This window comes from Piliocolobus tephrosceles, chromosome 14, assembly GCF_002776525.5.
Source record: "Piliocolobus tephrosceles isolate RC106 chromosome 14, ASM277652v3, whole genome shotgun sequence".
Taxonomy (NCBI): Eukaryota; Metazoa; Chordata; class Mammalia; order Primates; family Cercopithecidae; genus Piliocolobus; species Piliocolobus tephrosceles.
The window spans coordinates 106,018,197-106,045,432 of NC_045447.1; the positions used below are offsets into that span (position 1 = coordinate 106,018,197).

At 38.9% G+C, this 27,236-nt stretch overlaps 1 protein-coding gene across 2 annotated transcripts; it reads right to left on the reverse strand.

Moving 5' to 3' along the window:
* On the reverse strand, window positions 1-27,091 carry ASPN (asporin). 2 transcript variants are annotated; one of them, XM_023187819.2, is made up of 8 exons: window positions 26,879-27,091; window positions 19,298-19,580; window positions 15,333-15,445; window positions 10,936-11,149; window positions 9,495-9,605; window positions 4,725-4,818; window positions 3,558-3,696; window positions 6-1,277 (listed from the first exon to the last, which is right to left on the reverse strand). In XM_023187819.2, the coding sequence occupies exons 2-8, from the start codon at window positions 19,551-19,553 to the stop codon at window positions 1,080-1,082; spliced, it is 1,125 nt and encodes a 374-aa protein (XP_023043587.1). In that variant the 5' UTR covers window positions 19,554-19,580; window positions 26,879-27,091; the 3' UTR covers window positions 6-1,079. The 2 variants fall into 2 exon arrangements, with proteins under 2 accessions (XP_023043588.1, XP_023043587.1); XM_023187820.2 differs by lacking the exons at window positions 3,558-3,696; window positions 4,725-4,818 and having other exon boundaries at window positions 1-1,277.
* Between the last annotated feature and the right edge of the window lie 145 nt (window positions 27,092-27,236).

The window sequence follows — 27,236 nt, forward strand, 5'->3', positions numbered from 1 at the left end:
TTTTATTTCAAACCAATATTTTTAATGAAAATTTCCCTGTTTTCTGATTTTACTTCTGTTGAATGCCAATAAGAAATACATAAAGAACTCTGGGCATTTATATAGAGCTTTCAGTTTCTGTCTGTTTAATTTGATGTTCTGCTTATTCTATTATACTATATGTGTTTCTCAGAGTTATCCAGTCCATACGTATTTGAAGAGACAATTTGGTGTAGAATTGTTAGTGTCCAGGCTCTTCCAAGCAAGATCTTCCAAAGGGATATCTCAAAAATATTCCTTAGAGTTGAAGTGGCAATGTTATATAGCCTAACAATTTTCATACTATTACAAGCTTATAACAGCTGATCATTAAAATGCAGGTTACAGATTTTATATAAACACTACACATTTTTACAGAGATTTTTAAATCAGGTTATAATAATTAAAAAAAAGCATTTGCTATAGCCCCAAACCAGCTCTTATGAGTAGCATCTATCAAGTTGGTAATGAACATTTACTGAAGGCTTTATTTTAAGAAATTAGTTTTAAACATAAAGACGGACGCTAAGATATGATAAGGTATTTTCAATAAGATTATATCAAATCATACTTCAAGATGATTAAAAATATTACAGTACTACCCAAGTTATTAAAGAATAAGAATAGTATAATGTACTCTTCACATTACTGTCTTTGTTAATTGTTTTTCTAACAGCAAATGAAAGAGCTCAAATTTTGCTAAGTCAAGCATTCCATTTACAGTACAGTTCTTTTTAAAATATGCTTGATAACAAAGTGTTAAATACTGAATGTCTTACTTTTTTGTTATGAAGAAAGGAATGGTCAAGCATGAGATTTATGTTAGATCATTTGTACACAAAAAGAAACTGCAGTAGATGCTTGTCTCTCTTAACCCTTATGTATCAATAGTTTGGCAAAATTCTGTTGAAATTTCTTGTCATAAAATGTCAGTGGACTTACCACTTGAGAATAGATATTTGCTTGTATATATAATACCACCATTATTAATAGAGTTCAAGTATTCCAAATGTAAGGATTTTTGAATCTTATATTAAATGGACATTACCAATTACTAATTATTACATTCCAAAGTTCCCAAGCTGAACACTCATTCTGCTCAAAACACAACGAAATGTTGCAGGTTGCATTTCCCAGTATTTCACCGGGTTGTTGAATAAACTTATTGCACTGTATAAAGATTTCTTCATCTTTGGCACTGTTGGACAGAAGTCATTTACTCCCACTCTTGCAATTGAATTAGAATGAAGGAAGATTATCTGTTGTAGTAGGAAAAAAGAAAGGATTAAAAATACCCAGTAAATGTAAACAGAAGATACTCTGTAGTCACCATTTGTTTGTGGGTTTATTCCTCTGTTTGTTTTACATCGGCTTGAATGTATTTCCAGGTAAAGTAGATGTACTCACTTATGCATGTTAAATACCTAAAATAACAACTCAAACTCATGTGTTGTACACAAAAGTGTTGGGGAAGGACTCCTGCCAAGGCCCAGAGCATGCCCAGCTAATTTTTGCATTTTTAGTAGAGATGGGGTTTCATCATGTTGGCCAGACTGGTCTTGAACTTCTGACCTCAAGTGATCCGCCTGCCTTGGCCTCCCAAAACGCTGGGATTACAAGCATGATCCACTGTGCCTGGCTCTGCCTGGTCACATGGGTCACTGTCTCTGTCTCTCTCCGGATAGATCGATAGATAGATAGATACATACATACATGCATGCATGCATACATACATATTTACATATATATATAATACATATATTTTTTTAAATATATGTATTTATGTGTGTATATATATGGTTACTTCAGTGCCATATTTACAATAATGAATTTAAAACATTAGAAATGATCAGAAGAATGAAATTTAATGCTGCAAGAATTAGGCTCACAATATGATAGTGAAGAATTATTAGCTGGCATTTTCTGTGACCAAAGGAGAATTTTTGTAAGTTGTTTTGTAGAAAGATCTATCAACATCTTAAATGCATAACTGTAATATAGCATCAGTAGTTGAAATCAATCTTATGTACACCAGTGGACAAGTCACAATTTTATAGGCCGTGTACATGTCTTTTCAAGTTAAATTCTTACTCAAAAAGTATGGTAAATAGAGGAACATTCCTTCATTCCCTTTAACAGCCCTTCTAATTCCTTCTTTGGCCTTTTTTGGTAACAGTAAGATTTCTGGGAAATAAAAGCAATCTACTTCACTGACAGCGTTTTGGTATACTGAAGAGCAGAAGCCTTTTGCTGGCCAAAGTGGTATATCTTCCCTGGCTGTTGTTACCTCTAGATTCTGCCTTTATGTCTTAGTAAGACTGATATGAGCCCAATCTTGAAAATTCTAGGCATTGCTAAAACATTTAAGTTTGGTGTTCAGTCCTCCAGCTGCTCAATATCAGTGCAAGGTATAGTTTACCATAGTATTGATCTCACAGGGAATGAAAACCTGCTGGACATCAGTGTGTTTACTTTGTGGGCATTCACTGAAGTGTATGCTTATGACTTGTGTTCTTCTGTTTGTGTTATAATTCTATTCATTTAATTAATGCTAGCAAGAGTATAGGTGGATTTAAGAGAGACCAGAAGCTGGAAGCAGAGTTGTGGCGCAAATTAAGCAGAAATGACATCAGGGATGGGGCAGCTTGAGAGAGGACAGACTCAAGTTGTAGTCACTGGCTAAACAGACATCCAAATGCAGCATTTGGAAAAGTCAAAGCAAAAGTTGTCACCTTGAGGTTAGCACCTGCCTATATTACATTCATTTTGATGGTTTGTATCTCAAAGGAGTACAGTGAACGAAACTCGTTTAAAGATGCATTGGAAAGAAAGAGAGAAGAGGCAAAGTGGCTTGATGCCCAGGTTTGTTCTCAAGCTTCTTTGAAGATGAAAACTTTCGTTCTTGGGAAGATTTAAATCTTTATTAGATTCTCCAAGAAATCTGTGACCCCTCCCAGCCAGTTAAGAGTTGTCAAATTGGAAGGAGAGATTTCTAATAATGAATAACAACAAACGACAAAATGGGAACTCATGATGCTCCAGATGGTGACATTAAATTGGTTATATACTGTATTCTGGTTGGAATGTTTTAAAAAAACATATACATGTCTATCCTGGCACCACACTGAAAGCGAAAATACCGGGAGCCTAATCCTCTTGCTGTGCCTTGAGAAATGTTTCCAGATCAAAAGGACATGTGACCGTGCTCCATGTCCTCCTGACTAGTCCTGCCTCTGCAGAGCCACCCCTGCCCTAAAATCTGAAATTAACTGTGCCAGCGGCTTTGCCACAATGTCCTCAGCAGTTTCAACAGGAGAAACCAAAAGATGGAAATGGATCCTGAGCTTTCTTGCGACACCGATGTAGAAACCATTCTCCTAAAGCTCTCCTACTTCTTAAAACACCTCATGCAACCTGGAGCGTTATTATGTTTGCATCACCCTTGCTGCTTACTTGGTCTTTGCTTGAGGTATGCTAAAGGGTGTTATAAAAACTAAAGGAAATACTGATACCTACTGAACACAAGTAGAATGTTTTACCTGGAGGTATTTCAACTCTGGTAATCCTGAAGGGATTTTTTTTAGTTTATTGTTTTCCAAATGTATTTCTCTCACGCGTGGTATGTTAGCAAGACTCCCATTTTCGATATCTGTGATTTTGTTGTTTCCTAGGCCCAGCCTAAAAATGACATAAAATGCATCAAGTCTTACACAGATAGTTAGGTGTGATAGAGTTAGCTGAAAACACCACAAACTAGTTAGAATATAAGCCTGTCCTATTTATATATATGTTCAGACAAAGATATTTCACGACTTTATTTAATAAACTATTTTCATTTTTTTTTTTTTTTGAGACGAAGTCTTGCTCTGTTGCCCAGGCTGGAGTGCAGTGGCGTGATCTCGGCTCACTACAAGCTCTGCCTCCAGGTTCACGCCATTCTCCTGCCTCAGCCTCCCGAGTAGCTGGGACTACAGGCGCCCGTCACCGTGCCCGGCTGATTTTTTGTATTTTTATAGAGACGGGGTTTCACCGCGTTAGCCAGGATGGTCTCGATCTCCTGACCTTGTGATCCGCCCATCTCGGCCTCCCAGAGTGCTGGGATTACAGGCGTGAGCCACCGCGCCCGGCCTAATAACCTATTTTCAGTATGTAACAACCATCTCCCAGTTTTGTCAGGAAATTCTTTAACCTAAATTTAACAAAAGGGAAATTTGAAAAGTCATTTTCTTCTTTTCACTTGATTTGCCCCTATCAGCAGAGGTGGTAATAATGTTGGTTCTTCTTTTTGTTTTTGAGATGGAGTCTCGCTCTGTTGCCCGGGCTGGAGTGCAGTGGCACGATCTCGGCTCACTGCCAGCTCTACCTCCTGGGTTGCCTCCTGGGTTCAAATGATTCTCCTGCCTCAGACTCCCGAGTAGCTGGGATTACAGGCACCCTCCACCATGCCTGACTAATTTTTGTTTCACCATGTTGGCCAGGCTGGTCTCGAACTCCTGACCTTGTGATCCACCCGCCTCGGCCTCCTAAAGTGCTGAGATTACAGGCGTGAGCCACCGCACCCAGCCAGTGGTGGTTCTTTCCAGTTTTCCCTTCACACTCTCCAGTTCCCAGCAGCAGCTGGCTAAACAGACAGTGATCTCTACCAGGGTCCCTGTGCACATTCTCCAGGAGGTATCGTTCTAAGTTAAAATTTTGGGAATTTTTACCTTTGTAGTTCTTTGTATCGTTTAAAATCTTCAAGTTCCACTGTTGAAATTTTATTGTAATCTAAATGAAGCTCCAATAAAGTTGGTGGTAAGCCTAATAAGAAGAGAAAGATGTATGTTAAGTCAAGTATAACCAAGCCTCATTGACTATTTGTTTACTTTTCAAGTTTCAGATTATGGATTTAGGCAACTTTTTAGGCACTTGCTCTTTTTTTTTTTTTTTTTTTTTTTTTTTGAGACCGAGTTTCACTCTTGTTGCCCAGGATGGAGTGCAGTGCTGCGATATCGGCTTACTGCAACCTCCATCTCCCGGGTTCAAACAGTTCTTCTGCCTCAGCCTCCTGAGTAGCTGGGATTATAGGTAGGCACCACCATAACTGGCTAATTGTTTGTATTTTTTAGTAGAGATGGGGTTTCACCATGTTGGCCAGGCTGGTTTCGAACCCCTGACCTCAGGTGATCCACCCGCCTCGGCCTCCCAAAGTGCTGGGATTATAGGCTTGAGCCACCGCGCCCGGCCTATTAACTTCTTACTATGGTAAAGTTGTAACCATTCATAAAAATAGAAACTAGTATTATGAACCACCATGCTCAGCTTCAACAGTTATCTCCATTTTTCGTATCTTGTTTCATCTCCTCTATTAATTATTTATTGACTTCTTTATCTGCTTTTATTTTGCCACATTTCTTTTGCTGGAGTATTTAAAGTCAAATCTTATACATAATGTCATTTCATCTATAAATTCTTCAACTGGATGTCTGTAACTGATAAGGTCATCTTGTTTTTTTTTTTTTTTCTTTAACATAACCACCCTGTTAATATCACATGTAACAAAATTAATAAATTCTTTACTGTCATCTAATATAGTAAAGTTTCCCCAGTTGTTTCAAATATGTCATTTTATAGTTGATTTGTTCAAGTTAGGATTAAATGAAGTTTACAGAATACATTTGTTTCTTATCGCTCTTGAAATGTCTCTTAATGTACAACATACTCCCTCCTTTTTTCTCCCTCTTCTGTTGATTTATTTCTATATTATTAATTTGTTTGAGACACTCCTTTTGTGGATTTGGCTGACAGCTTCCATGTAATATCATTTATCAGAATCCTTTAACTTCTTCCTGTGCCCTGGTAGTCAGATCCAGAGATGCATTCAGATAGAAGTAAATCAGCTTTCCACCTGAAGGTCTTAGCATTCATGCACGATTGTTGCCTAGATCCGTTCTCTCATTAGGAATTGGAAAATGGTGACTTCCTGATATCATTCTTTTTTTTTTTTTTTTTGAGACAGAGTCTCACCCTGTGGCCCAGGCTGGAGTGCAGTGGCCGGATCTCAGCTCACTGCAAGCTCCGCCTCCCAGGTTTACGCCATTCTCCTGCCTCAGCCTCCGGAGTAGCTGGGACTACAGGCGCCCGCCACCTCGCCCGGCTAGTTTTTTGTATTTTTAGTAGAGACGGAGTTTCACCGTGTTAGCCAGGATGGTCTCGATCTCCTGACCTCGTGATCCGCCCGTCTCGGCCTCCCAAAGTGCTGGGATTACAGGCTTGAGCCACTGCGCCCAGCCATTCTTTATGGATTTATTAGTTGGAACTCTTCTCTAAAGAATTTTCTTTCATTAATTATTTGGTTACTTTGTAAGATTATTTTTATAGAAAAGGCAGCAAAACTTGATTGTTTCAAGTAATGAATTCATGCAATGCCCGGAGGTGACCAGTTAAGGTTTTTTATATGTTTTTTTTTAAACACGATTATAAACATGGATTTTTACTCTATTTGATATGTTCAGGTCATTGCAGTATTTATTCTTCCTTTTCTTTTCTTTTTTCTTTTTCTTCTTTTTCTTTTTTTCTTTTTTCTTTTTTTTTTTTTGTGGCAGGGTCTCACTCCATCACCCAGGCTGGAGTGTAGTAGCACAGTCTTGGCTCACTGCAGCCTCCGCCTCCCAGGTTCAACTGATTCTCTTGCCTCAGCCTCCCAAGTAGCTGGGACTACAGGCGTGCACCACCATACCCAGCTAATTTTTGCATTTTCAGCAGAGATGGGGTTTCATCATGTTGGCCAGACTGGTCTTGAACTCCTGATCTCAAGTGATCCGCCTGCCTTAGCCTCCCAAAATGCTGGGAATACAGGCATGAACCACTGTGCCTGGCTTTGTTCTTTCAGTTAGCAGTAGTTTTGTGTAAATTAGGTGTATCTGTAGTACCCCCGCACATGGCAGGTGCCCAGTGAATAATTATTCCTTCTCTTCTCACAGGGGCATATCCTGACCCCCACTCTCCCCAGATGAACTGAAGCTGCAGTAAAAGGGACTGACCAGAAGATTCCATCAAACCTCATTTTGTTAGCCCTATATACAAAGTATTATTTGTTAACCCAAGTATCTGGTTAGCTAGCTGGAAAATGCTTTCCTTGTTTCAACTCTTGATGAAATATTTCCTTTCTATATTAGCAATAAAGACTGATGAAGATAATTGAAACATCCTTATGAATAGCAACAATAGTCTTCATGACTGAGTTTATTTTGATTACAGAATCTACTTTGAATTTTAAAATAAATAAATTAGGGAGCAGAAAAATAATTCTTCTAAACTGAGAAGGTTCTAATTTCTTGAATTGTGATTAATTGAGCTTAATTGTATTTATGGAATGATTATATGGACCCTCCAGTATGTAAATAAAGGTTCTGTCCTCAAAGACATTATATTCTAATTGAGCAGATCCATCATACATACAAAAATCACTGGAAAAATAGCTGATGCAATGTGCCAGCCTATTCTAGAATAGGTTGTACAAAGTCAGAAGGGAGAAATCTCTGGGAGAGGACTTGTAGAAGTTGAGGGAACTGTTGTGTCCCTTAGGAAATGAGAAAGGTGGGTAACCAGAGAGAAGAGTGAAGTGTAGCCTCTGGGGTAAACGAGCAGAGGTGTGAATTTGGCAGAAGCTCAGTAACTGCTGACAAATGTTAGCACACTTTTGTACCGGAATTTCTATTCCCACCCTGTCTTCAAACAGGTCTCCCTTCTCCCCCACACAGTATCATTATGCAGTAGAACTTCCTGAATGAATAGGAAAGAAGACATTTTCTTCCTGTCTACATGATAACTTCTTGGGTCTGGTGAGAACCCTCAGAATATCTACATCCTTTCATCTTGCCACAGAGGGTAATATTGACTGGATTATGCCACGCAGGCAGTCAGCTTTCACAGGTTGGTGAATTCTGAATGTCAAAGGGATTTGAAGGAATAGTTATTTAAGTTGAGAGATTTGATTCCAATTTAAATTTCTAAAGATTCCTTTTGGCTTTTAAAGAATCTTGAAAACTTCATGAGAAGTTAAACCTTTACTTTTAAGATAAACTTTGAAATATAAAGAGAATTTTGCAGTGTAGGAAAGTCTTCTGGTGTGAACATAAAGAATGGCCATGCCAGGAGATGCGGCCTGGAACAGCATCTCCCTCCTCCAGCCCTGTAGGCTGCCCTCCTCACGTCCCTCTACCTTCTTCTTTTCCTTGTCTTCACTCTCCTTTACTGGATGTCAGCTTCCAGCGTATGAAAGGGATTTTATATGTTTAACTTATTGGATAGCATTTGCATTTTTTGTTGTTTTTCTAAAATGGGAAGGTAAATGTAACATTTTTGGTTTCTTGTAGAAAAACATCCACCTCCTTTAAAGCTAGACTAAGATGGTTTTTTGGATTTGTATAGTTCTGAATTAAACTGTTGTGTTCCTGGATAGAAAAATTATCTTTCCTCTTTTACTTTAGATGATCTTTAGGTGACCTAAGTAAAAGGTCACCTCTTGATTAATAATAACAGCTTTACTATGTCTTTATTAAATTATCTGTGTATGTTGTTTTATTGATCTTCTGGGTCAGCTGAGTAGATTAGAGGGGGTCGTGATGAAGTTGCTGCTTTAACTCATGGATACTGAAAGACAGACTTGTTGGAAAGTAAAAATATGTTGTTAATCATAGGGGTTATTTTTGACCCAGTTAGTCATCAAGCAAAGAGAGCATGTGCCCTTGTTGGGAATAAGGAAAGCAAGACTTTGAGCAAGAGTTCCAAGAAAGGCAATCCTATGCAGCTAATCATCAGACAGGGAGCTTGGAAGTAATGGGTTAGAACACTGGTCATCTGGCAGACTTAAGGAGCATTCTACTTGAGGTGCTAGCCTTGGGTCACACAAAGCCATGATAAAAAGCACAGTGCTCATCTTGGTAATGATTATGTCACAGGTGGTCACTTCCTATCTGCTAGATGGTGTCCCCAAACCTTTCTGTGTATTGGTCCATTAATCTTCACGGTATACCTGGGAAGAAGCTGGATGCCATTCCTGCCAGAGCTAGGGGCTGCCCAGTCTGGCCTCATAGGCTCCACCTCAAACTGCGGCTAAATGCCTGGGGACAGGGTCTCTTGCCCCATCTATCTTTCTCTGCTTTCTTCCGTATAGAATTCCCACCTCTAACAGGTACTTCACAGAATGGCAGGTATAAATGAGTAAATGTCAGGAAAGAGAAGGAAAATTAAAAGTTCATTGCTTCTTAGTGTTTATTCTTAGTGGAGTAAAAAAAAATTATGGCTTAATTCTGTCAGGAAAAAAAAAGCACTGCATATGGCATTTTATGTGTGTGTAGACTACATTGACCAGATTTACTGGTGCGAGGATTTCTAGTTATAGTGTATACTGCACAGTTTCCAATATTAGATTTAATCGTTACTGAAAGGTGACAACTTTAAAATAGCGTATCTTAGATAAAGTAAATACAAACCTTTAGGAACTGAGGTCAGTTTTGCTTCTGCAATTCTGATATGGAACACCGTCACCCCTTCAAATGCCCCTGGCTCTATCCCATTATTATCAAGAGGGTTTGCACTCATTTCTGTCGGAGGAGAATGACATGACTTAGCACACATAGGTTGTATATAAAGGAAACTCACAGTGCAGAGAGACACATGCCAAGAATGAATATCCCAAGAAGCGTGACCTTCGTCCTTTAGGCTCATTCTCACTCAGTATATCTGCTTCTGTCTATCTACTGTCCTTTCTGTCAGCAACAGAAAAATACTGCTTTGTATTATGTAAACTGGAATATGTGAGAAGTTCACTATTATTCACTTTGAATTACCAAATCAGTGACATTTTCACTGTCCTCCAACCATGAGCACAATTAAGGTTTTGTTATTATAATAGTGCATCAAAAAAGATCATCCTTCATATAATCCAAAATGCTTATATTTTTCTGTGTACATTTTTGTGTCTTAAACTTTTTAAAATTGTAAGTCAATTATAAATTATTGTTTTGTTAGCAGAAATATAACTTTGAAAAAATGCCAGTAAGTGAGGCCAGGCACTTGGTTGAATTAAATGAATAAATGAATTAGTATTATTGGTTATGAATTTTGAATGGATATTATAGGGAGATGGCATGGTTATATGATGGGTGTTAGAAATAAAATCAGGTAGAGTTTTAAATATAAGACAAAAAATTCCTCACATCGATAATCTTAAAGCAGATAACCAAATGTTAGGTGCACATTCTAAATAATATCCGAACTAATTTTGTATATTATATTTGAGTAGCTTATGCAATACATTAAAAATACTACCTTTAAATTAAATAAGAATACTTTATATTTTATTAATTAGGGTCTGGTCAGAAACAGAAACCACGCAAAGTCTTTCAAAGGAGGTTTTTTTTTTTGAGATGGAGTTTCGCTCTGTCACCCAGGCTGGAGTGCAGTGGCACAATCTCGGCTCACTGCAACCTCCGCCTCCTGGGTTCAAGCAATTCTCCTGCCTCAGCCTCCCGAGTAGCTGAGATTACAGGCGCACATCATCATGCCTGGCTAATTTGTGTATTTTTAGTAGAGACGGGGTTTTACCATGTTGGCCACGCTAGTCTCAAACTCCTGACCTCAGGTGATCCGCCCGCCTTGGCCTCCCAAAGTGCTGGGATTACAGGCATGAGCCACCAAGCCTGGCCTCAAAGGAGGTTCTTGAGGGAAAGAGAGACAGTATTACAAAGGTCATATTTTCTTTAAGTGCTAAAAATTTTGTTGGACATTTTAACTGATTTATAAATGGCTTATCTAGGCAAAGATTATTATATTCAAAAATTAATTTTGGAAATTATTCTTAATAGTGGCAATAAAGTGTTCTACATCTGTTTGTTATAATTTCAAGATGTCCCATTCATTTGAAAAACTTACCTAAAACATGTAAAGCATTCATTCCTTTGAATGTGTCCTTTTGTATTTTCTTAACTTTATTTTCATGAATTCTGAGTTCTGCTAATGATTTGGGAAGATTAAGTGGTATTTCACTTAGTTGATTGTGGGACAAATATAGCCTTCGCAACTTCTTTGTGGTTAGAAAGGCTTTTGGGTGAATCTTTGTTAGCTTGTTGTTGTTCAGGATCAGACCCTTGATCAAGCATAGAAAGTTACACAATATTAGGAAATGGATTTGATTTACCAGTATTCTACAGTGATTAGCCAATCATGAAAATCAGTATAATTTATATCATTGATGTACTAGATCACCCATGTAAAAAATTTCCCAGCCCAATCTAAGCTTTAAAAAAATTTTTACTAATGAGTTAGAAAAGTGCAGAGCTATACTAATTAATGTTGTGCCATTGGTTTAGATAGAAGTGCATCTTTTAAATATTTGAATAGATAATACATTCATATGGTTAAGGCTTCAGCCTCTACTCAGCCTCCTATTTCCCTTCAGGGAAGTGACCAACAATACTATCTTTATCTTATCTTAAAATCTATTTACTCTACAAAACTATGTTTAGTGCACACCAAATATACTTTGGCATGATTTTGTCTACTTTGGAAACCTCACTTCCTGCATATTTACTAATGTTTACCATTTCTCCCAGAACAGAGACCTGAAAGGAAAAAACTCCTACAAAGTACTCTTGGCATTCTGGCATATTTTACATATTGGGGAGATAGTAATGGATCCTGAGAAATGACTCAATCTTTTATCAGTTTTCTGGATATTTCTCAGGGCAATAAGACAGCATCCTCCAGAGGGGGTCTAGTAACTCCAGAGAGTAAAAAGAGCTCGTACCAATGTGAGTGTGCTCTCTGCTACCAAGTCCTTTGCAACATGTCCAAGGGTGCGTGGCTGCTTGGGTGACCAGCCACCTCAGTCTGCCCAGATCATGACATTATGGGATGTGGGGATTTCAGAACCAAAACTGGGAATGTCCTAGGCAAACTGGGACATGTTGGTAACACTGATAACGATTTGCGTTGCAAAATGAACATAGCTCAGTTCTTTACTCATTGCCAGATTATTCAGAGAGAATTTTCTGTGTTTACCAAGAATGATGACAGGTCACTGAGCGTCTTCAGGACCTTTCTGTCCCTCTTTACCAATCCAGGTCATCTGATTTTCTCAAGGAGCAGCTCTAGATTCATTCATTTTATGATTTTGTTCTCAAATTCATTTCACAAAAATCTCCGTTTGTTTCCGGACTGGTTTAATATGCCTCACTGGTATTACTCACATTGTTGTTGTTTTTCCATGGCAGAAATACACATTTTGGTTGCTCAGTAAACTCCTTTTATCTGCACGTTTCCTCATCTCACTCTTGGCCCTTTGTGCTTTCCTTTTCTCACCCTCCGGAAATTCCAGATAGATCACTATTGCTAAAAGTTTCACCAAGAAAGGGTAAGCCTAGGAGAAGAGGTGAAACTACATTTTGTTACCAACTGGTAAAATATCCTCGTTTCGGAGTGTGTGATGCCAACTAAGAGTATCTTCTCTTTTCCTTTGGTTACACTGAAAAATGAGGCGAGGGGAATTTAACAACTTGGTGGATCATCAAGATGGTTTGAGAATCCTCTCTTGACTCCATGAGGTAAATTTAGCTGGAATTATTACTCTCCTTTTAGTGAAGAGGAAATGCATAAAGTGAAGAAAGGTGACTTGCCTATGCCACCCAACAAGTGAGGGTTAGAGAGACCCCACCACAAAGTGAACCTGTGCGTCAATGAGATCCAAGTCTAGTGCATTGGGCTTTTGTTAGTTTGTTTTTCCTGATTAAAACATGCAGTTGTTGGAACTGTGTAAAAGGAAGGAAAAGTAATACAAAACTGTGTAAGAGGTTTTGCGCAGGACTAGTAAGAGCCACGCCACACGGTGGGCTGCCCTGCATGGTGAGCTGACTAAGTGATCCAGTTAAACTGCACTCTCAGTGCCGACTTGGTGATCACAGAGCCTCCAATTCATCATTAACAAACAGTGTAAGGACAGAAGATGAGAAGAGCCTAGCCATTCAGTAGTAGGACAGTGATTCATGCCACATGTGTCTGATAATGGCTGGAAGTGAGCTGGGAGGGCTGTGTGTGTGTTCAGTGATTTTGCTCTGACTGTATCATCCTTTGTGTAAGAACCTGAGTGCCAAATAAGCAGCTAAAACATAACACAGAGAATTTGTAGAATGTCTAAAATATAGTTTGAGTCTCTTAAAAGACACATATAAGGTGATATTATAATTATATAAAAGTTTTGTAATTATATGGTATACCCACAATTCAAGTATAAAGCATTTTATTCTTCTTTTATACTTTTATATATATATTTTTAAAGTACTTTAAAAAGTGATTTACATTAGTACACCCGGTCAGTCGGGTCAGTCTGCTAATAGTAGCTTGGCAGTAATACTACTTAACAGCTGGGGGCTTCCCCACCATTGCTCTATACCTGACGTGCATTTCTCAAAGAAAATCAAGTAGGTCTAAGAAAGATCCTGATACCCTTTAGTTTCTCATTTCCTGGTGAATAACAAGAATACATATGGGCTAAGTCCCTGGAATGCTCCTAAAATGTAATAAAATAATGATAAGACAGATTTAAAACTTTCATATCCCCAGTATTAAATATGCCATTAGTTATTATTCTTGTGGTTATCTAAGCTGAAAAGGGGTTGAAGAAGTGGTAAACACATCAACAGGCTGTATTTCCAACTTCTGATGGTAGAATAATGGCCTTGCCATTCTCCCAAAGATTGTGTGGCCTGAAGTTAGTGAGTGGACTGGGTGAATCCTCAGTGGAATCCGTTGTGTCATTTCTGATTGTCTTAGTGTTTTAGTGAGACCTAACTTATAAATATACACTCTTCTAGTTGCTCTTTTATATTGATATGGAGCCTTATCAGATCTGAGCTGCCTGCACACTTTGAAAGTGAAAAGAGCAGACAAGGTGTTGGCTACCTGACAGTGCAGTGTGAGAACTGCATTTTGCAGGGAGGCTTGATGCGAGGATTGAGCATCCCTCAGTCTGCCTTAAGTATGATCAGCATACATGCCTCGATCCCAGGGTGACATGGAGGAAGGGATGGGCCAGAGGGTCCACTGCACTGACCCAGGGTGACAGGGAGGCTTGGTGACCCCTCATCTCTCAGCCACAGGAACAGAGCCAGGCCTGCATGGTAGCAAAGGGCTAGTATGGTTATGGTATTTTCTACCCTGTTCTCTTAGTTTTAGCTTACCTAGAGATGACAGACTTTAAATTTGCTTTCTCCAGCATAGCCTGAGAGTGTGGGGAAATGGCCTGGAATAGCCAGGCCTGGCTTACCACCTCAGATGATACAGAACCAGAGCTCTTCCTCTTAACACCACGCCGGAGTCAGCGAGGCAGGAGCTGTGCTGAGGGGAGGTGGTAATACTTCCACAGCTGTGGCAGGGGGAAATGAGGCGCTCCTCCAAACCCAATTTCAGGCTAAGTCAGAAATTTTACTTGCTAAAATCTAGAAACTTCAAAATGGTTTTTTGGTTTATTTTTGTTTTCGAGACAGGGTCTTACGGTGTCACCCAGGCTGGATGGAGTGCAGTGGCATAGTCACAGCTCACTGCAACCTCTACCTCCCAGTTAAGACTACATGCACCACCACCATGCCAACTAATTTTATATTTTTTAAAGAGGTGGAGTCTTGTTATGTTACCCAGGCTGATCGAACTCTTGGGCTCAAGTGATCCACCCGCCTCAGCCTCCCAAAGTGCTGGGATTATAGGCATGAGCCATGACACCCAGCCCAAAATGTTAAACGTGGAAGTAGTAATCTTTTAAATCCTAGAATATTAAAATGATACTAATATAGTAAAGAAAAAATTCTTTTCCTCTTTAAAGATCCAATAAAGAAGCCATACGTGTATATATTAATCAATCAGATATATTCTGTGTGCTGCTGTTAGAGATTTGTGGTGTCTTCACACGTTTGGGTAGAGACTTCTTACACTGTTTGCTAATGATTGCTGTAAGTAATTGTTTTCTTGTTCATTTTAATGTATAGTGACCGTTACTACCTGAATAGATTGTAAGCTTATTTGAGGACCATTAAGCTCAGCCCACTGCCTTTTACATGGCTATTATTTAATTAGCATCCATTGAATTAGACTATTAATTGAATGAAATCTGTAAGTTTCCTGTTGAATGCAGGGATTTTTGTCATTCTTTACATACAGAAAAATAATACTTGTTTATGCTAACATAGTATAATTAATCATTATAGCAAAGATGATATAATTAATCATTATAGCAAAGAGTTTTCACTTAAATCTTTGAAAGTATGAGGATATATTCTTACATAAAGCGAAGTGAGTCCTTTAAAATCATTTTCTTTGATTTCCTTAATTTTATTGTTTTGAAGATCAACCATTCGAGTATCAAATGGAATGTTGGCTGGGACTGAGGTCAAACCTTAGAAAGAAACAAACATATTATATAGTAGAGAATCATGCTGAAGATGAGATTACTAATATGGTAGAAACACATTTTTTTAAACCCATGATTATCATCAAGTTACATATAACTTAACAGTCATAACAGATGACAAAAAAAAACATTGTTTTGGGGGAAGACCTCAGGACCTTTTTGAGTAACTTACTAATTTTTACAAGGTGTCTAGATTGGTATAGCTGTCACCACTCACCCCTTCTAAGGTGGAATAAAAGGAGATAAATTGGAGCTGCCCTGGTGGCTGTGAGAAGGTGATCAAGCACTGAGGTGCATCTTCTGTTGATGTACCTTTGGCTGAGGAATATTAGCTTTCTTTGCAAATTTTCAGGCTGTTACAGTGCTAAATTGGAGCATATGGGTCTTGATAATTTTTCCTTCTTTCTTTCTTTTTTTTTTTTTTTTTTTTTGAGATGAAGTCTCACTCTGTTGCCCAGGTTGGAGTGCAGTGATGTGATCTCGGCTCACTGCAACCTCCATCTCCCGGGTTTGAGCAGTTCTCCTGCCTCAGCCTCCTGAGTAGCTGGGATTACAGGCGTGTGCTACCACCACAAAAATACAAATTTTTGTATTTTTAGTAGAGACAGGGTTTCACTATGTTGGTCAGGCTGGTCTCAGACTCCTGACCTCACAATCCGCCCGACTGGGCCTCCCAAAGTGCTGGGATTACAGTTGTGAGCCCCTGCACCCGGCCAGGTCTTGATCATTTTAAGAAGCCTTAGAAAGTTGTGTTTAGAAAATAGAAAAATTAGATTTTTTTCATGTATATTACCAAAAACTTTGCCACCCATTTCCTTTAATTAATTCCTCTAATTAGTTGTAAATTCTTTGATTTCTACATGCTGATTCATACATAATTCTTTTTTTTTTTCCTTGGGACAGTCTTGCTCTGTCGCCCTGGCTGGAGTGCAGTGGCACCATCTCAACTCACTGCAACCTCCGCCTCCTGGATTCTAGTAATTCTCCTGTCTTAGCCTCCCGAGTAGCTAGGATGTGTCCCACCATGCCTGGCTAATTGTTGTATTTTTAGTAGATACAGCGTTTTGTCACGTTGGCCAGGCTAGTCTGGAACTCCTGGACTCAAGTTATCCTCCTGCCTTGGCCTGGATGTCAGTACACTTTTGATAGAACCGTCCTTACTCCTGAAGTATAGTCATTTAATAGCCAAAAATTGAAGAATTGAAAATCTAGTATTTGAATATCAACATTCTATCCTACAGCTCTGTGTTCTTTTCCTTTCCATACTTTAAAATTGGCCAGGCGTGGTGGCTTACGCCTGTAATCCCAGCACTTTGGGAGGCCAAGGTGGGTGGATCACTTGAGGTCAGGAGTTGTAAGACCAGCCTGACCAACATGGTGAAACCGCGTCTCTACTAAAAATACAAAAATTAGCTGGGCCTTGTTACACATGCCTGTAGTCCCAGCTACTCGGGAGGCTGAGGCAGGAGAATTGCTTAAACCCAGGAGGCAGAGGTTGCAGCGAGCCAAGATAGTGCCACTGCACTCCAACCTGGGTGACAGAGGGAGACTCTGTCTCAAAAAAAATAATAATAATAAAACAGGCCGGGCGCCGTGGCTCACGCCTGTAATCCCAGCACTTTCAGAGGCCGAGGCAGGCAAATCACCAGGTCAGGAGATCAAGACCATCATGGCTAACACGGTGAAACCCCATCTCTACTAAAAAATACAAAAAAATTAGCCGGGCGTGGTGGCAGGCATCTATAGTCCCAGCTACTCGGGAGGCTGAGGCAGGAGAATGGCGTGAACCTGGGAGGCGGAGCTTGCAGTGAGCTGAGATCGCGCCACTACACTCCAGCCTGGGCGACAGCAAGACTCTGTCTCAAAAAACAAAAATAATAATAATAATAATAATAAATCAAACTGACACTCAAGAAATTTAACTCTATATGGGAAGAAGAAGGGGAGTTAACTTGATGAATTAGCAAGGTAGAGGGGCAGTTCTGTTTGTTAGAATAGATTAATTTTGCCATTTTTATGAACACAGGAAATTATTTTGGTTTTAGAAAATGAAGTGGAAGTCTTATAGGAAACTGGAGGTTCTGCAGAAGGGATCCTCCTGGTAACACAGATTTTGACAAACCTACTCCTGCCCTGCCCCTGATGAAACTGAAGTTCTGAAAAGTTTCATCTCCTGAGGGAGGAAGAGTGATAAGGGCCCAGACCCTCTTTATGGTCATGTTTTGGGGGAGGTAGGGTGGTTGTGGCAGCATGCTGATGGCATGTCTGACCGTCACAGATATCCTCAGGTAGATTTTGTTTACTAGAGTTTTTTCAAAGCTAAATGTTCGGAAAACTGTGTGATGGGAACACCAGATTCCTGCCATGAGGTAGGTTGGGCTTCTCAGGTCTTTGGTGACAAGTGTGTACTGGAGCAGTTTTATGCATTGTCTCATCCAGGGTCTAAATGTTGGAAGCATATGACTGCTCTGCCGTGGCACATATGGAGGCTAGCACGTGGGGGTGGTCTGCACTAAAGATAAACGTGTCCTTATTCGCCATCTTACCCAGAACCAACCCAGTTTACATCTAGTGGAGTCATAGCAGATACACATATTTTTATCTGGAATTTTGACTTACAAAGTGCTTTAACATGCATCCACTCTGCAGACCCATAGTAGATAATGTTGTTCCTTGTCTGAGATGCAGTTTAGTACAATAGTACGTTCTCATATTCCCTAACTAACCTCTTCTCGCACCCACCATCTGTCTCAGCTTCTGCATTTCTTGTTCCTGCTGCTCTTTCCACAGTCATTCTGCATGAACAAGTTTTCTCAAACAGTACTTGCATCTTAATCTCTTTCTCATGAGAATTCCATAGGTAAAGCGTAAGACCCATTTCTTTCCTAGCCTATTTCATTAGACTTTACTAGTAAGTCTAGCTCATATTAGTCTCCCCTTTTTCTGAATGCTTTTTGTTTGCCTCTCATTTTGTCATATAATGACAAACTTCATTAAGTTTGTCATTAAGTAGATTATTATAAGCTTTAACTCTTGCCATGAATGCTATGGCAGTAGGAAGCAAGTCTAATGCTTTTCAAGACGTCTGCTCATACAGACTCATGAAGTGACCCTGATGGGCCATCAGCCCCTGAGTGGGAGTTATGTGCCAGACCTTGGCCTCCACAGTGGGGTCAGTCTCAGCTGTCCCCTCTTGGAAATAACTGAGGGCAACAACTCTTGATATACATTGCCATCATGTCCCCTCCTTGAACACGGCATGGGTGTGCTCTTGAGTGCTCCTTCATTAGAAGTATTAAAGAAAATACTCAGCAAAGAATTATAAATTTTAAAAAGACTTTATCCACTTTTTTCTTAGGCAGTTTTAAACCCAAATTGTTAAAAAGCAAATAAAGCATTATCTTTAAAAGGTCTAGATTAGAGATTTCACAAGCTTTTGTAACTCGTTTCATTGTTCTAGACACGCAGCTTATTTTGTTATCATGGGGTTTTACTCAAAAGTACAGTCTCAACCTGCTAACACCCTGAGATAGAGCTGCATGTGATGTCCATTCTCTCTGAAGGGAATTAAAATTAAATGCTTTGATTTAACTGGGGAAGAGAAGGAAATGTTCTATGTACAACATTCTCTTAGTTTTCCTCTGATTTTCTTAATTTTAAAAATAAGTTTGGATGTACTTTGGGGTTTGCTGTACTTTCCACCTGAAAACTTAAATGAAAAAAATCTTGTACAATCAGTGAGATTATTTTTGAAATTTCCGTGAAGACTTTTTCCGTCCTTCATATTGTCAGAATAGCATTATTATTCTTCAAAATAAAATTGGCTTATATTCTTACCTAAATCTGAGCAATGTACAACTCGTGAATAGCACTGACATCCAAATGGACACATTGGAAACAGATCAAATGGGAAAAAAGGGATTCTTGGCTCTCTTGTTGGAAAAAGAGAGTTGTCCTCCTCCTCCTCATCATCATCATTATCTGTGTCTTCCATATCCTTCAGCATCATATTCTTCAGTGCCACGTGTGAAGGGCTAAAGAAGGGTTTGGCAGAGCACAAACCCAGGAATAATAGGAGCACATACTCCTTCATGGTGTCTTAGTGTAGATCGGTCTAGGACTAAACAGAAATTGGATATTAAGTTTAAATTGATATAATTCCTGCATATATACATTACTCAGTTCCGGCAAGAGTGCAATGAAATGAAATTTTAACCATTGCTTAGCTAATGTGAGAGTAAATTTATAAAGATTTTTGGAAGACAGTTCAGCAATGTGCATTGGGAACTCTAAAAATATCTCTGTTTTTCAGATAGTAATTTTACTTTTTGGAATGTAGTCTCAGGAAACATTTCTAAACTGCACAAAGATGTTCATCACAGAAGTATAATAGCAGAAATATTTGAGACAATTACAATGGTTAAAGGGGAATAGTAAAATAAAAGAGTATATTTATTCCATGAAATATTTTGGAACCCACAAAATGCTTGCAAAGACATTTTAAAATATGGGATATTATCTTTTGTGAAATAAAAAAAAGCAAACATAAAAAATCCATAAACTGTATACTTACAAACACTCAGAAACAAACAAAAACAAACCTGGCAGGAATATGCCTGATTGATGATCAACTCTGGTTACTAGAACCATAGATGACTTGTGTTTTCCTTTTTCCTTTAACTTTCATAACGAGCAATGAGTATTACCTTTATAATGAAAAAGCTAATAAACATTTTAAAAACAGAAACAGATTATCTTACCTAACTCCGTATTCCCAAAATCTTTCTATTGCCTTAATGTGTTCAGTGTCCTTGAAGGAGGAGTGTCTTCACTGTCTCCTTAGGCAACATCTGGAATTTTTCCTTAACTGATTTCTCTCCACCTTTCCCAACCTCACTCTCATAGTTGGTCACTTTTTCCACAATTGGTATATTTTTCCTTCTAATCTGTTCCATTGTCTAGTATTTGATCCAAACTGTCTGATGTCCAGACTGTTCTTTGTTACTCAAATTCCCACTGAGTTCTGTTTGTTTGTTTTGTTTTGGGGGGGCCAGGTTGTTTTCAGCTGCATTTTTAAAATGCAAACGAAACAGAACGATACAAACGAGAACCTTCAGAGCATAGATTTATTGCCATATTTACATGTCATAATTTTTAAATTGTCATCTGTGAAATGTGTATATTCTTCAAAAATTTCAAAAATTAAAAACATGAAATTATTCAAAATAGATGCATCCTAGAGATGCTCGCTGGTGAAACTGAGTCCTAGCAAGAGGGCATCCACTCACCACCACAGCAGAGGGCTCCGCAGACCTTAACAGTCCACCAGGCTACAGTCACCTAAATAGTCCACCAGGCCTGCCATTGCCCGCCATTGCCCAAGTGCCAGAGAGCAGCTGAGCTCCAAAAGACTTACATAATCAGCTGGGATTGGCCCAGCCTCGGGAAGACCTACCCCTCCAAATCCCAACTGGTTACAATTTCCCAGAACCAAAAAATCAGCTTCAACATCTCTCCACAGGCCTGCTTTTTCCTGGATTTAAAAATCAAGAATGAATTCATTAACTTAATTAATATATTCATTTATGTGTGGTATGTCTTTTTAAATCACCAGACAAGGGCTAGAATGTCCTACTGTCATTAGTTATTAACCTGATGATTATTTAATTCCTCATATGCTCCAAAAATCTAAGTGGTGGCATGAACATTTGCCCGCTGGGTAGCTGGATGGCACTGGTCAGGTATGTGTGATATTCCTGTGATAATCCACACTAATGCTAGGAAAGAGATTACAGGACAGATCTGGGAATGGCAAGAGTTTTTTATATTTTAATAATCCTATTCTGATTCCCATTTCAAAGCTAGCCCTAGCCTCCCATCTGTACACTACTTTGTGGAGGTGTCAATTCAGATGTTATTCTAGACTCATCCCTCATAGGAAATGAGGTGTAAAGAGCTTAAGTGACTTGCCCAAAGTCACCTACCAAATATAAATGGAGCCAGAGCTAGGGCTCATGTGTCCCAACTCCCTGTTCTGTGCTGCCTTCTGCTCCAGCTCATGTGGGGGGACTCAGTTGTTTTATCCAGAAATCTCGTGGCTTCATGAGCATACTCTGTCATTTCTTGTTATTTAACCAGTATACAAATTCCTGTCCTGTATACATCTGTACATAAAGAAGCACCTGTGTAGCTTGGACTGGAAGGTAGAGAATAAAATGATTGTGAGGTCAGATTTGTGCAGTACAGGGTGAGAGATTGTGCCAGCAACACAGGGTCCAGTGGCTTCTGTTGGAGAGCCCCAGGTGGAAATCACCAACTGTGGCTGACCGCTGTTCTGTAGCAGGAGTGGGGTGTCCCTGCTGGCAGGCAGGTTGATGTTTCGTATTCCAGTCATCCTGGGAATGCTGTATGGGGTCCTGGTAAAGGTTACTGGGGGCTTCCTTTTCAATATCACTTTGTCCCTGGCACATTGTCTCTGTGCCTTGGCTGGCTGTCTAACTTAGACTCATTATGTGTTTTGACTTAGGGCTGTTGTGTGGCTCCTGACTCCTTAAGGTTTAGTGCCCAGCTTTGCCTCAACCTTCAAAATACTCATTCCCTAGAAAAGTCAGCTCTTGGTCCTTAGCTAAATCAAAGTTGGCCCCTGATTCCAGTTTATTCTGTAACATTCTTGCATTACAGCTCTATCTTCTAGATGCACAGCTGCCCTTGACCTTGTCTGATCTTGGCAACAAGAAGCTATAGAATTATAATGTCATTTGAGGTCCTGTTTCTGGCTTTCTTTGAGGTTGCTGGAGTTATTCAGTGGGCATTTACCAAGCACCCGCTGTACCCCAGGCAGTGTCACTTATCAGAATTCTGAATCTCTTAAAGTAGAGCACACCTTCCTCCCCATCCTCTTCTCTCCCTCACTTCCCTACTCAAAAATAAAAAACCCACAACTCCTCATCAACTACTGTCAGGTAAATATGAGATCGTAAAGTTAACACTTGAACGTCAGGTGCATTAATAGAAAAACTAAAAAATAAAATGCCTAGATTAGTAAATAGACAATGTAAACCTTATATACTGTGACTTATGGGGTAGGAATAGGGGTGTGGGGCTTTAACATTAGATGTGTGGTACCCAGAGCTTTGAAAGTAAAATTCTTCACCATGTCTGTGTACGCATAACCCTCAGTTTACTGTTTGAGACCAATAGAACTAAAGACATTTATAAAAACATATATTCACATGAAAAAAAGATTGAAATAGAATATACAAACCTGGCAAGAGGGATAATGGGATTACAAGCAAAGCATTTTTTTCTTCCCATGCATAGTTTTTTAATTATGTTGCTTTTAAAATATTTTAAATGTCAGTCCGCCAACAGAATTTTCTTTGCTTTATTTCTACATATACTGCTGTGTTTTCCTACCACTTTTGGTAGGAGTTGGTGTAATCAAAGGTTTCCCATACACACTATTCTCACCTATCTCCAGCCAAAAGTCAAACAATAGCACCTACTTGGGAAATTGTTTTGGGGTTCACAATTTCTTGAGGCTTAATCATATTTGTTCTGGTCAATAGGAAATGAAGATTTTGATAAGGTTATTTTTTAAGTTGATTGATTGTTCTGTTTTGTTTGTTTTTTGGGTTTTTTGTTTTTTTGTTTGAGATGGAGTCACTCTGTCACCCAGGCTGGAGTACAGTTGCACCATCTTGGCTCACTGCAACCTCCACATCCCAGATTCAAGTGATCCTCCCACCTCAACCTTCCAAGTAGCTGGGATAACAGGCATGTGCCGTCATGCCTGGCTAATTTTTTGTATTTTTGTAGAGACGGCGTTTCATCATGTTGGCCAGGCAGGTCTTGAACTCCTGACCTTAAGTGATCCACCCGTCTTGGCCTCCCAAAGTGTGCCACTGTGTGAGCCACTGCACCCAGCCTCATTGTTTTAGTTTAAGTGTTTTCCCATAGAATCTTTGAACTATATGGACTTTATGTTGCCAGTCTGGACCGGAAAAACCTGTTTAGCAGATAATATATCCAAAATGCAGAAACCAAAAACTATGGAACTTAAAAAAAAAAAAAAATGTAAAACACCAGGAATGTGTTAGAGATCCAAAATGGGGTGCCAAGAACACATCGTGGTGTTCCTTGTGGCCTGGCAGTGGGAGCAAGGACTGGCCTCGGCTCCTTTGCACACCACATAATGGTTTCCCAGATGCCTTGTGCCACCGTCAAAAGAGGCTTCCACAGTACTGAGTTGAGGTTCGGGATGAGGAACGGGATCACGTGTGAGGAGCAGAACTGACAGTTGAGAGGAGTAGGAGAAGGTACACAGGGCAGGGAAGGCAGGGAGTGGAACAGTAGTGGGCCTGCTTTTTTCCATATCCCTGCCTCAGGGCTGCTGATCAGCCCCCAGTGGCATCAGGAGAAGCATTGTCTCTCCTCTTTTCTTAGACTGATAAGTTACTGCCTTTAATCAAAACTGAGGTAAAATGAAAATATGAAATGGAGACTTCTGCCTACAAGTGTTAGGCAGTAGCATTATCTGTAGTTGTTGGGAAGCATTCCAGTTGCTGAGCAGTGGAGGCAGCCACTTTTATATAGCAGTTGGGCCCTTCCCTGGAGAGTAAGAGATGGAGAACTTTGAAACAGGAGTTCTTCCTGGTGGTGAAGGTTCCAGAACATTCTGGAACAGGGAGCATATCCACGCTGCTTGAATAACTCCAGGGAGAGGATACTGCCTCAAGGCAGCATCTTCCACAGTTGCCCATCCATAGCTGTTAGGAAAGATTTCATATGGAAACTCAAAAATGCCTTCTGGAAAAGTCATTTCTCTTTGCTAATTCTGTCTTCTGTTAGCCTTATACAATTAATCTAATCTTTTGCATTCTTGTATCCTGGTTGCTTGCAAGGAAAAAAAGCCAACCTTGATTCCATGAGGAATTTGTTATTTACACTCTTTACCTGAGTCTCTTGCTGGGTCTCTTCCACTACTTTGTTAATAAGTACAAGTTAAGCATAGGTCCCCCCCAGTTCAGTGTGCAACTGTTTACCAATAGGAAAATAATGGAATGTCTAGGAGGGAAACCTAGATAGCAGTATTTTTTCTTATTATTCAGAAAGAATGTAGAGAATATTATATGTCATTTAAAACGATAGGACTTTTGCTTGTTTTGAGTTTATGAATGAGGTATAACCTCTGTTTTATTAGTTTTGGCAGTATTGAGATTATTCTATTTTTAAAACCTTTAAAAATATTAAATCTTCTTCTCAGGAATACTCAATATTTCCCTGATTTAGACCAGTTTTGCCAGTGTTTTCCACTCATGGAAAGCTTTGGATTTTGGTTTCAAGTCTCTCTTAATCAGAATACTATTTGGAGTATTCTTCCAGTGCTACCGCTGTTACTAATAAATCATAGCAGCCTGGAGCTAAGAGAGGCCTTTGAGACCTTCCCCCCACGGCCGTCTTTTACTGAGAAAAAGCTGAGGCAGTGAGTGTCCAGAACTGGCTGGAGATGGTGGAGCTGAGGGCTGGCCTTCTCACTGCTTGTTGGGTTGTGCTTTCCACTAGACTGCATGTCCTTCTAAATGGATTTTAATCTCATAGTTACTTCCAGACAGTAAACAGACTTACCTCTGGAAAAGCCTAGTTAAGGAGGTTTGGCCAAGGTCTTAAAAGAGTTCATAACATATGGACTGGAAATGTAGCTTAAGAAACACATATGCTTTCTTTTTTCCATTTAACTGGTCTACAAACTTAGAATGGAAAGTTTGTCTAAGTGAAATGGTATTTCCTCTCAGACACTATTATTAGGTAAAAAGTCACTGTGCTTTTAAATCCCATGTTTAAAGGCCCGCTTGGCAACTTTTCCCTTGGTTTCAACATGCCTATCAGTTCACAGGTGCCAGTAGCAGATTTCAGTATGTAAATGTGATGTCACATACTCCATCTATTTCACAGAAGGAATCCAAACCAAATTCACATATAATCAAGGCACAGCCTTGTAAGCTAACAAATGAGTTAGAAGTCCAAGCATGCATTTGGAAACTTATTCACAGTACCATTTGTTCATGGATACTGATAAAGGTAGCACTTTCCTTAAAAAGTAGTTAATTTTACCTTAGAAGTATAACTAGCATTCTGACGAAGCATTCTGGCTGTTTTTCCTTTTATATTAATTTTTCCCTTCACTAAGTTTTCCATATGTCTAGCAACCAAGCTACTGTCTTAAAAAACAAAATCTCCCCCCTCTCCATTTGTATGATGTTTCCCACAGTGCTTCAAGACTTGTACTTGTAAAGTTAATCGTTTTTGTCTCAAACCTCAGATCACTTATCAGAATATTTGTTTTTAATTGAGTAGTTGTAACAGAAGACTATATATCCTCTGTTCTTTCCACTACTACACTATACTTCTTAATGCCAAAAAACAAACTAAAAACATCAGGATCCTTTTATGTGTGTGGGCTTGTGCTTGATTTTTCTTTCTATTTCTTTCTTTTAACAACTTGATTCTTGGATTTAAACAACTTTATTTTTAGGGAACTATAACCCCCTCAGGTTCTTTATGACTCAGTCCCTACACCATGTGGCCACTGTTTCTTGGGTGCCACACCTCTGAATAGATTAACATGAAAGAATGCTGTGCACTATTTAGGTTACTAGGGAGTAGAATATTGGATACATTGCTTAGATTTTTTAATCTAAAATTTAATCAGAAATTTACTTTGAGAGTGGACAAAGGAAATCTTTGAAAGTGTTAAATTCTGACTGTATACATGCTGTGAAAATTTCCTAATCTTTCATATTGAATATAGTGCTAGCTAAACTATTGCTAATAAGTATTCTTTCTTGGAATTGTATAGATTTCCATTTAAACTTTTCAGTGCCATTTCATTATAATAAGGAAGACATTTATCAAGGAAAAATATGAATATTCAAATGTATAAGTAAAAATGACATTTCAGTAATTCACACATTTTAAATACACATTAGAAAATATTTTAAATATTGAAAAATGTATTTACTGTTTCATTTAATAGAGCTGTGATATCCCCAAACTTCATGACCATTATTGTAGCAAGGTTATTTTCCTAGATAAACACACAAGATGTTTATTTAAATGACTTTTAAAATCAATCATGTTAACATTTATGATAAAGCATAATGACAGGTTTTCACCTAGCTGGAAAAAAAAAGTCACATAATTATATTTAAAATAAATTCTTTATAGATAAGACATAAAACTAGAATAATTTTAGGTACAAATTTAGGTTTGTATTTAAATGCTGATTTTTAAGAAATTATAGAGATAAGCTTTGGACTTTATCATATGATTTATAAGCATTTATTAATAACATTAATGTCTCCTTAGTACTGACTATAAAGTATACATTGGTACATGTAAGATAGACATGAAACATACCTGTCAGAAGAGAGTAGTCCTCCTAAAAGTAGAAGTTATCCACCATGTACTACTTATCTATAATGTAAATGTTCTCAGACACTGTGTAAGAAGAAAAGATGAGGAGGTATTACATTTAAAAGCAAAAAACACCCTTCAACACAGTCCTGGTGTGGCTGCACCCTGGGTGATACTGGAATAAACTGCTCCCACAGATTAGTCCATGTTAGTACTGAGGAGCAAGATTAAAACTTGTTACTGCTCATGTGTTTTCCATCACTGTTTGTATCGTAGCCAAGACTTCTAGCTAAACTCTAGACGTCTACTGGAAGATTCTGAAGAAAAAAAAAAGAAAGTTTAATAATGCATGGCAACTGGC

Excerpts from the sequence above, each read along its gene's own strand:
- ASPN (XM_023187819.2), bottom strand. The coding sequence starts at position 19,553 with ATGAAGGAGTATGTGCTCCTATTATTCCTGGGTTTGTGCTCTGCCAAA. Across the intron at positions 4,819-9,494 it reads ACTGACCTCAGTTCCTAAAG|GCTTACCACCAACTTTATTG; the intron begins GTTTGTATTTAC and ends TCTTCTTATTAG. Across the intron at positions 3,697-4,724 it reads CGATACAAAGAACTACAAAG|GCTGGGCCTAGGAAACAACA; the intron begins GTAAAAATTCCC and ends TGTCATTTTTAG.